The 11,647-nt window shown below is 29.4% G+C and overlaps 1 protein-coding gene across 1 annotated transcript; it reads right to left on the reverse strand.

Annotated features, from left to right (window-relative positions):
* Positions 1-6,942: 6,942 nt before the first annotated feature.
* LOC119667571 (UDP-glycosyltransferase UGT5-like) lies at positions 6,943-8,551 on the reverse strand. Its single transcript, XM_038076876.1, has 2 exons — positions 7,893-8,551; positions 6,943-7,828 (listed from the first exon to the last, which is right to left on the reverse strand). The coding sequence occupies exons 1-2, from the start codon at positions 8,549-8,551 to the stop codon at positions 6,943-6,945; spliced, it is 1,545 nt and encodes a 514-aa protein (XP_037932804.1).
* Positions 8,552-11,647: the final 3,096 nt, after the last annotated feature.

Consider the following 11,647-nt stretch of genomic DNA (forward strand, 5'->3'; position numbering starts at 1 on the left):
TGTAGTTTACGATGACTTAGACAATTCATTAAATGAGAATAAACTTTTTATATATAATCCTCTTAGACGTATCTATGTGAAGGTCAGTATGAAAGAATGAAAGAAGTATTGAATGAAAATTGCCGATTTATTTTTAACCATAAACAAAAACTCTAAGTACAATTCCAATTCAAAGTGATGACGTCGCGCACGCGTAAAAGAAAAATTTCAACTAGCAAAGAGCAAACGAACAAGTCGAGAAGAAGCCAAACACTTCAAACCGCCAGATATGAATGCAAAGCAAAAGGTAAATGTACCGCAAATGTATCTTTTTAACTGCTCGTAAAAGAGCAGAGTTATAAATATAAAAGATACAAGTTTTGTTTGTGTCTTGCCTTTAACATGGGCAAGCAGCTGTTTTCATTTGTTATTGTCTTGCAATGCGGTGGAGTTAGCCAAGAATTCCAGAGCTAATAGGAAGACAATGAGAGAGCGAATAAAGACTCCAGAGTGTGGCTTAAAGGTGACTTGTTGCTTTGTTTTTGCTTGCGCTGACTATGCTCTCAATGAGTCTGCATTTGTTGTAGTCGCTGAAGTTGTTTATTGTTTGGCGGCGTCACTGCCATACACGGCACAGAAGAAATGTATTTAACAGCTACAATAGTTATATATGGGCTTACCTAAAACGTGAAAATGGTAATACTGAGTAGTTATTCTGGCTTCGTTTGTAGTGCATTGAGAAAGACGGCTCTTAATGATTTATGCAATCGAATTATGAAAACTAAAGATATTTAAGTTTCAATAGAAAAGATAAACATTACTGACAGTAGAAAGAAGTGTATTCAAAGCAATAAATGATTAAGTTAAAGATTGCTTTTAAGATAATTTGAAGCTACGTCAATTATTGATTATTAAAAGTAGGTTAGGTTAGGTTAGGTTACTGGGGCCGTCCGAAGACTCACTTAGACCATGAGGTCCATTGTGATACCCTAAAGAATTTGACACGCGTCCCTATAACCACTTGGTATTGGCTACAAAGCCATTGACATGAGCTATAGAAATAGAATCTAGCTCTCTTAGTGAATAGAAAAAGTGCGACCCTAAGCAGGATAGTCTATGTCTTGCGAAGGCAGGACACTGTAGGAGAAGGTGTGTTGGTGATTAAAAGTAAAGGTTATTAAAAGTAAATAATTTATAAAATTATTTAAATTTATTTTTCGATCTGGCTGTAGGTCCCTTCTTTTTAAATAATTCTAGGTTTAACATTTTTTATTATAATCTACATTTCGACTCTCCTTGAGAGTCATCATCAGGATTGTTTTATTTGAATAGTGATACGTGTCATGATATGTTAGGTTATGTAAAATTGAAGTGGTGGGTTTGCACACCAATACCTAATTGATCACAAATAATTAACATTGATTGGTTGGTTGGTTGGTTGTAGTGGCAATCCATCATACAACTTTCTATGTACCTCAGTTTACGTTTTTTCCACGTTTTGTCACTACATCCTCGCAAGAAACCGTAAGACAGAAGAATGCAGACTAAGTTTACCCGGACAAAGTGAAAAAATTAAAAGTAGGCAATCAAAATTCGTTATTTTCTAAATCAGGAATTAAATAGTTTTGTGGTGGGTAAAATGTCACAAAACTTTTTAGACTTTAAGGAAAAATTCATTTTAATATCTCGACTGGTTCAGAAAATACCAAATTTTGATCGTATATTTTTAATTCTGCAACATTCTGTGTCGTTAAATATTATGTAAATATTATGTTAAATATTATGTAATTTGTTTTCTTAAGTCAATAGTTTATACTAAGAAGTTCATGACAACCCACGCCTTGACAGAGGTGTATCAGTATGAATTCAATTTAAACTGCAATTGGGCTTTGTAAAGCGATCATAGAAAATTTTGATAAAAATTTAGTATGTATTTAGTATATATTTAGTATATATTAGTATTTAGTAATATAGTATGTCAGCAAAACCGTATATTCTGATTACCATACGTGCTACGCTATATATAATCCTTTACTGCATCCTTTATGAATCAGTAAAAAATGCACAATATATAGCATTGTCTATATATTGTCTATATAAAGTCTTGTATTACCCATTAAAATTTCTTGTAGAAATTATGAGACATCTAATTAATATTGTTAATATTTCTACGAGGCTTTGGTGGCATAATATCAAGATCTGGTAGTAATTAGAAGTACTTGCTATACTATATGTGACAGTGAATCTTTGTTTTAACAAAGTATCATAAATTTAATCATTGTTGTTTTTCCCTTAGTTTGATGACCTCTTTAATTCAGATTTTTCATAATTAGATATGGGATTAGTTTTAGTTGATTTTAAGATATGTGATCTTCTAAAATTTAATTTCTGTAGTTTAATAAAACATAATGTAGGTTATATACTGATAAGCATGGGATATTATATTTTTAAGTAGGAATGTGTTCCCTATTGAGAAAGAAGAGTAAATGATGTCTTTATTGAAAATAAATACATTTATTAATAAATAATTATTTCTTTTTAATTAAAAAATTCTTCAAATAAATAGGTTACTAATTTCTAATTTCTAAATTGTGGCTAAAGTGTTTTCATTCAAAATTATTAAACAAATACAAGATTTGTGCTGAAGACTAAAAACCTGTTTTTTATTATTAACGGAACTACAATATCTTTTTTTTTATAAACTTTGTATAATTGTGAGAAAATTTTTTTTTTTTAAGTTTTGTCCACAGCTTAACGAGACGAGTTAATCGTACTTTCTTTACATTTTGTTTCTGTAAAATGTTAGATACTCGTAGAATTAGCATATTAGTTTTTTTAATACTCTTTATAATTAATTTGTAGTTTTGATATATAAGACTTTTAGATATGCTATTCATAGAAAATAGTTTCAGACAAAGTTTAGTCACAATATTACTGTGAGGAAACCGATTACAACATTTTTTTAAGCAATCACACATAGAAAATCCGAAGATTGATTATTTAAATCAGTGGTTGCCAACCTTTTTTTTGATGGACTGCTAGTATATTTTTGTTATTATAAGGGACCACAAAGTTTAAAAATAATGAACTGTATGATTATTTTAATATGCTTTATGCATCTCTGGCTTAATTTATAATAAATTGTACCAGTGCATAGGCTATAAAATAGGTATATAATTTACTTGGAAATTTTTTGTGGACCATTTTTAACCATTTTATGGACCACCGGATGAGAATCACTGATTTAAATACTATTTTGTGAGTTGTGGTGATGGCAAATCGTCTTCAAGATCCTTACATTCATCATAGAATCGGCAGCCAGCAACCGAATCGGCTAGTCTTATTATTATTTGAAAAGGGGTAGTGCATTGCGACCTAAAAGACCCATTTTTCCCCTTAGTCGGATTAGAGTATTTTTCCAAGTCCACTTTCTTTAATGAAATAAAGTATAGAACCTATCTTTTCTAGTCTTGAATGCTTATGATCCATGAAATATCCTTTTAAGTGTTCCTTCCGCTTGTGCATTAGTGCCGGGCATTCCACAAGCACATGGTATTCAGTTTCTTTTTCTTCTCTACAGTATATGCAGTCTGAGTTGAATTCACTTTCTAATTTCGTTAGATAATTATTCAATCTACAGTAACCAGTCAATAATCCCGGCTAGTCTTAGAATCGTTTAAAGAAAGTTTCAAATAAAGTTTGGTCAAAATATTACAGTCAATAAATCAATTTAATCGATTACAATCTTTTAGACATTATAAACTGATTATTTAAATAATATTTTGTGGATTTTGGTAACAGTACTCGGTCGTCGTCTTTAAGGTCCTCATAGAATTCTCAACCATCATTCGACTAAATCAATGGAAAGTCTGTACGCAACACATACATTCGTTTTGATAGGTCCCTACTTATCCAACTGAAAATTGAGTTTAATACTTACTTTTTGTTCTATTGTTTTTTAAACAAATTTATAAAAAGTGATATCGTATAAAATATCATTTTAGCGAAAAATCAAGTGAATTTTAACAGTGAGTGATGCAGTGTGCATCATTCACTTACTCTGAGTATTAATCGTTTATAGGTGAAGTTTGGCTCAAAGTTTTTATGGAACTATATTTGATTAATCTTAAATGTTATGCGTAATCTAAAATGTTGTGAGCACATTAAGTCAAATGTAAGATAAAATGTGAGGAGGATGATGTGGGAAGGATGATGTGAGTCGTATCTGAATATAAGTATCGTTCCTACATTTTTCTCTTTCAGAAATACTTTCTTGAATTATTTAATAAGTTCATTATGATAGGAAGATATAGCATACCAAATACAAAAAGGAAATACTAAAATTAATTGAAATACGAAGTATTTTATATTTAGTATGGTATTACCTCTTAACAAGTTTCTTAACGATATGCTTTGAAACACAATATAATTAACCAATCTTTTTTAAAAAACGTTAATTATCGTTTTTGACTCTAAAGCAATTTCAAGAAAAAATTATGACCCATGGAATTAAATTGTTGAAGTCCTAGAAGCGAATTAAAATTTTTTTCTGCTCACTAGGCAGTGGGTACTGAATTTTTCTCTTAAAAATTTTAACTAAAAGAACTTTAAAAACAACAATAAAATCAGAATTCAAAGGATTGCCACTTAACCCAGTAAAACGGAGGCCATTCTCTGCACTTTGCATTGCATCGCTGGGATATTAGAATCATAGGATTACGGTAAATTTCAAAATGTTTTTGGTGTCAACATTGCACTCTGAAAATGCAAAGGACAATGGAAATCAAGTGTCTTACCAACCGCAAAGCACTGCAAAAAATTTATCTTCTGGAACAACGTACAATAAACATTTGTTATTCGTACAAAACTCAAAGGCAAAGGAAAACTTAATTAAGGTTTAGATACATTTCAACTCGAAAGTTTGCTTTTAATTGTTAAAGTTATTTCTTTTTGATGTGATAATGAAAAAAATACCTATTGTGGTATTTAAAATTTCTTGAGAAATTTATTCTTATTTTCATAAATAATAATAATTTTGTTATTGAAAAAATCACTAAGCGCCAATATTTATTGACACCATTAGGAAGAACATGTAGGGCGATGTCTTCTCGTAAAAGTGTGCTTGAAGTAATATTGGAGTAACATCGAAGTAATAATGAAATTAGAGCTCATTGGGTGATGATCGCTCTCCCTAAATATAATAACAGCACTTGAAATTAGTTTCTCGATTTAATGATATTTTATTTTTTTTTTATGAAATGATGTAATAATAAATAGGAATAATTAGGAAAATAGGAAAAACTCTCATTAACTAATATATTTTTTTTTTTGATTTTTAGTCGACATATTTACGATAATTTAAATTATTGTTGATGAAAACGAAAAATGACTTTCTTACATTAAGAGTCGTTGAGAAGAGTGAACATCAGCAAAATAAAAACTAATTTCCAAGCTTATTTAAATAAGCCTTTTCAAAAAATAGATAATTTCTTATAGTTTATGAATGCTGAATTAAACATTTTCAATTTTTGCGAACACCTTTTCCCATCTTCCTAGTAGGGAAGGTAGATTTATTTATTTTGACGTCTTCGTTTGAAGCATCTAAAAATTTTTGTACAGATAAGAACAATCTGAAACTATTTAATAATCTGAAATAATAATAATCTCGCTAATTTGGAGAATACAGTGTGAGTAGTAATATGTTCCAACTTAACTGTACAAAGTTTTAGAGCAAATTGGTCTATTCTTATTATCTGTTTTTCTAGTTCTTATCACAGAGTATTACAGAAGAATTTGTGTTCAATGTAGAGGGTAATACTGTTAAACTTTATATTTAATTTAAATACAATAGCATTTTGCCTTGATACTTTTCTACTAATTTTTACTAGATGGATATGAATCCTTAATTTGATAATACGTCATCTTCTACGCTACAAACAATCAACTTTAAAAACAAGGTAGAGCCAATCTGTGCTATATCAGGTGAATAGATAGAAAAAATAGAAAAAAAAATAGATAGTCAAAGAATTTTAAATGTTGTTCGTAAATTTTATTCTATATGTCAACGTGAGAGGTAATAGTGACATTTTTCCGGTAATTATAATATTCTATTTTCCGAAAAATAATGTATACAGTGCTCCAATTACTCTCTTAAAATATTTAAAAAATCTACCATTAAAAAAAGTAACCAGGTAATCAATAACCATTTGACCGTACAGTCTTTGCTTTCTTCACAGTTCTTTTATTTCTTTCAGTTCGGTATTTTGACAGTTCTATGGTCTTGGAAGCATATTCGGAGTTGATTGAGTATTATACATTTTTGTTTTATTAATTCTTAAAAAAAGTTAGCTTTTTCTTTTTTGTTTAAACTGAAACATTATTGAATAGTCAAAATGATTGCAATTTTATTCCAAGCTTAACAAAACCATAATTTGGAATATACTTTTACAAATAATATTTACAAAATAATAAAGTATTTTAGTGGAAAAAATAAATAAAGCAAGCATAAAAATTTTTAGATGAATGAGGTCGAACACAAGACTGATAGAAAATTCTCAAGACATCAACTTCTAATCATAATTATTTCTGAACTCATTTTAGAAGAATGACCTTAAAATGCTTACAACTTAAATGTTCCATTTATTAGTGAGTTTTGGAGATATTTTGACCCTTTTCGATTATGTCTGTCTTTTAAATCCTCTATTTCAATGAATATTGAAAACGGACTCCCGAAACCATATTTTTCTTTTTTGTACCAATGAAACACCTGTCAAAGTATAACACAAAGCACTTTGTTTATATTATATGAATATATTTATAAAAAATGTAATAATGATTTATGATTTATTACATATTTATGAAATGATTTATTAAAATAAAAACTATTTATATTTATTAAATGCAAATAAATATACCTATTTGAGTATTGCATAACATAACAATATAAATAAATTAATTTTTAAGTTAGTCTAATTTAAGTTTCTTCTTTTTTAATTTGTTTATAACTAATTTAACCAGCTTAACAATTACTATGCTTATTAAAATTAAAATCAATAATAAAAATAATATAACATCTAACGAAACCAGTTGAAAAACATTTAAATGTACTGCAGGGGATTGTAAATGTCTAGCTCCCTTATGTCGCAGCACATATTCTACCCAGTAAACTGCAGTCTGACGTGGTGTCATAGGTCTGTCGCGATAAAGCACAGAGAAACGTTTGACAGCTTCAATATATTTCGAATTCAAAACTACTTCTGTTATTGTATTCTTGAAATCATTTGATGTAATGTTTGTATGATCCATATATAAACCATATCCAGAACGTTCAACATAACGAGCATTTTGTAGTTGATCACCAAAAAATGGTATGCAAATCATAGGTACTCCATGATACAATGATTCCGCAATACTGCCTTGACCAGCATGTGTTATAAATAGTTTAACATTGGGATGAGCTAATATATCGTCTTGAGGTAACCAACTACTAAAGTAAATATTTTTCGCAATACCAGGTACTTTGGCATTTTCCCACTTCCACAAAACATCATAATGTAAGTGGGAGAGTACTTCGAACATGATTTTTGCAGTATTTTCAGTAACATGTGAAGGTTTCACATTTGAACCAAGACAAAAATATATTACTCCATTTTCACTATTATCTAAAATACCTTTTATATCAACAGGTAGCGGATTTGGTTTTTCTTTTATTTGTATACCACCAATTTCAATTACAGCCGGTACATTTGGTCTTATTGGTCCCTGACTAAAATGATGATTGGTAAATAAAAGAGATATATTTTTTCTTATACCATTTAATGATGGATGTTGGTGTGCAGGAAAATGCAATCTATATATAATAAAAAAAAAGAAAATTAACAATAAAATTATTATACGAAATATAAAATTGTTACCTGTAAAATTTCTCAAAACGGGTCTCTAGCGCATAATTCATAAGGGTATGACCAAACGTCGATGCATAAAAATTTCTTAAACGTGCTTTGAAACTCATGGGCTGTGATAGGCCAGTAAAAAATGATGGCACATATGAAATCTCATGTGGGTTGCCAATCATAGATTGAAGTGGAAATATAGGCTGTACAACTGTTGATATTATAATTGGGCATTTAAAGTGAGCAGCAACGCCCAGTAAAACATCATTTAATCGATAGCCAAATATCACCAAATCAAAAAATGTTGAGTTATGATTGTTGAGGAATTGTTGCAGTTTATCATGTGTTATTAATGATTCACACTGCTGCATATTTTCATCCATCCAAGAAGTCATCTTGTGCAAGTTAGACTTGGATTGGTTAATCAAATCACTTAAAACTGCTTCATTCACTGATATATCGATATGAATGTAGTTGATTTTTGAAGTTTTGTTTACATTGGGTAAGGTGGCGACTACTGTTACATTATGGCCTCTTTCCGCCAATGTCTCGGCAATAGCACAGTGTATAAGTAAATGTGATTTTATTGGAGCTGGAAAGAAACCTAATATATTTGCAGTGCGAATGTTTGGTAATAATAAAATCACTATAAACAATGTGTGAATTGTTTGAAAATACATTTTACTGCAAGGAAAGAACTGAACTGTGTCAATGCCAATAACACACTAATTCCAGCTATTTAATATTATATATTTAATCGTCTTAGTTTTAAATGTAACGAGCGAAGAAATTGGGTTGATTATACTTCTTATCATAATAATAGTATTGTAAGATAGTAAGTAAAAATAAACGATAGTAGGGAGAGAGGCTTTGTAGGGAGAGATAATGGTTTTCATCACAGAATGTTTTGTTTTTATTCATACATAGATAAGAAAGATATTGATAAGTTACTTTATTACCGTTTTGAATACACTCAACGAAACTGATTTCAATAAAATTTGACGTAAAGTCAAATATGCAGAAAATATTTTTAAGAAAATATAAAAATTAAAGATTTAAAAATAAAAATATAAGATTTTTTTACTGTAAGTCACTTTTGTTCAAAATTAATTTTTACGTGCAAATATTATCAATTATTATTTTATTATTTATTTTATTATATTATTTATAGATTCCCAGAAATGCGTACAGCAATTACAAAAACTTATAGAATTTTACTTAACATATAGCATATATGTTGTGTGTCAGATTGGCATACAAAAAGTGGTGCATATAATTAACATTATTATTTATATTTATTATTCTATAATTAATATTCTGTAACATAAAACACTTTTCAGAAGACTTCTTCTTCGGACAGCAGTGCCATATTAAAAAATACATCTATGTTCTTTAAAAATGGGGCATACATTAATAATGTGACATATGTTGTCTATTTCATGACAATTATAGAAAGAACATTTTGATATTATTACGTTTATTAAATTCTCTGGTATTTAATTTAAAATGACCGTCTCAACATTTAAAAAGTACACTCGATATGTGCTGCAGCTATGGGTACATGTCATGAGACCCCGATCTAGCATTCGCGACAAAGAATTCATGTTCTCTACGTTTGTATAAATTTATAATATTATTGTGTAAAAATTTAAGATTCATACTATGAATACTGGTTAACGAAAGACCCAGTTCTAAACACATATTATCCCTTTCTTTGGTGCAATATATGCCTTTGTTAATCTTAAGTTCAGGTAGTATTCGAAAAAACCTTGTGGAGTGGATATTAAGAATTATTCTTACATTTTTTCTTACACATTTCGTTTACACTGTATTTATGAATTACGCTGGTAAACCCATTTTTAAATGGAGCATATAGATTGGGATGTTTGTGATTGGAAATAAAATATTTTTTATAAAAAATCTAGAATTTTTTCACTGTTTCATAATGTTTGTAATCCCAAACTTGATCATGGTAGAGTAAGATTGAACGTGTTGCTATGTAGAACATTTTTAGGATTAGACAAGAGTTGTCCTAGGATTAGACAAGTATTTCACCCACGTGAGTATAATTGTGCTTTCATCTACTGGAAGCTTATACGTTATAAGGTTATAAAAGGTTATACGTAATTAATATCCCAAGGTATTGACTGTTTCTACCTGGCTTTTTCTAAACTTTTTCGACAAGACTTAATTTAGAAAATTTCTGAAAATTATGATCTTTGGTATATCTCGATTCGCGATAAGATTCCATTGTGAAGAATACCTAATATTATCATTGGTATAACAACTATTATTTTATTTATTTTAATAGTTTTAGAAAAAAAAGCAATTTTATAAAATCAAATAAAATATAATCTTGATTTTGTTAGTATTCTTCGTAAGATCTATGGTCCGTTACTAGTTGGGGCGACTATCGCATACGAATGAATCACGAACAGTATGAGCTTTATCACTACATTGATATAATACAGCGAATTAATATCAGCGGCTTCGCTGGCTTGGTCATGTCGTGAGAATGAATGACGATGTTCCAGCGAAAAAGATACTTGAAGCAGTAGTTGGAGGAAAAAAGCGCAGAGGTAGACCGTGTTTCCATTGGAGTGATCAAGTTGAGGGAGCACAAACCGAGCTTGATGTACGAAACCCGATGACGTGTTGTTATGGCCACATAAGTAAGTAAGATTTTGTTAGTAAAAATCAATTTTATTTAATAACAAAAACGTATTGTACAAAAAATAGTATCTTATACAATGGTATTCATTGTGAAACTGAAATATTATAATAAAAATAAATATTATATACTTGTAATTATCATTTCGATCAAGTCATTATTTTGAGTATATTTCTTGGATCTTGTTATTGTGTGTACAACATATACAATTTCATTGAAATATATTCCAATAACCGTTTCACAATACTGAATCCTGTATAGATAATTGAGATAGTTTTCGATGAATTGTCGGTATATGAGTTGCAACAGCACAACCATAGCTTCATTGATATTCGTTATCAATGTATCACCATTATCCGCATAAGCCCGACCTCTTAGGGAGACTCACAAGAAAAAGTAAGTGGTGGAGAATTCACATCACCTAAGGGTGAAATCACATGTCTGGAAAATTTCTCGAGTAACGAAGCCAAAGCAATACGTGTTGTGAAGCTTTTGATATCATTCTGTTGAAACTACTTTTCTTCTACATTTAAATCATCTATTTCACATACAAAAAAAAAATTAGTAATCAAAACAAATTGAATATAGCTATTAGAGTTAATGGTTTGTGTCACACATTTATTGTTTGCAAGAAAGTATGGATCCATTAAAACTTTTTGTGGATGCAATGGTCTTTTGACTGTTAATTGCGGATTATCACAGTCCCAGGTGAGACAATTTTATTTCTTAACAAAACCACTAAAGCAAAATGTACCTGATCATATATAGTAAGATTTCATCATTTAAATTTATTGAGAACTTGTCAAACGATTCATATTGCAAAATGGCACAAATCTTAAAGTTAACATATAATGCTATGGGTGAGTTTTGATATACATATATCACTTAAATAGTGCACCCAACTTAGAGCCATGAAAGGAGTAATTCAATGTTAATTTAAAAGTACTATTACAAATTTAAAACTTTTCGACTAAAAATATGCTACTTTATACAATATTATTATTATTGCAAATATAAGATAGCTAGTCAAAGTCAAACCTAAAAGCATAGGTTTATAGCTAGTCAGAAGACTATTGTATTGATAAATATTTTCGCGTTAAAATGG

The sequence above is a fragment of the Teleopsis dalmanni genome, chromosome 1 (assembly GCF_002237135.1).
Source record: "Teleopsis dalmanni isolate 2A chromosome 1, ASM223713v2, whole genome shotgun sequence".
NCBI classification, from domain to species: Eukaryota; Metazoa; Arthropoda; class Insecta; order Diptera; family Diopsidae; genus Teleopsis; species Teleopsis dalmanni.

What these genes read in the sequence shown, in the direction of transcription:
- LOC119667571 (XM_038076876.1), bottom strand. Translation starts at nt 8,551, where the DNA reads ATGTATTTTCAAACAATTCACACATTGTTTATAGTGATTTTATTATTA. An exon ending in CGTTTTGAGAAATTTTACAG is followed by an intron (nt 7,829 to 7,892) that starts GTAACAATTTTA and finishes TATTATATATAG; the next exon opens with ATTGCATTTTCCTGCACACC.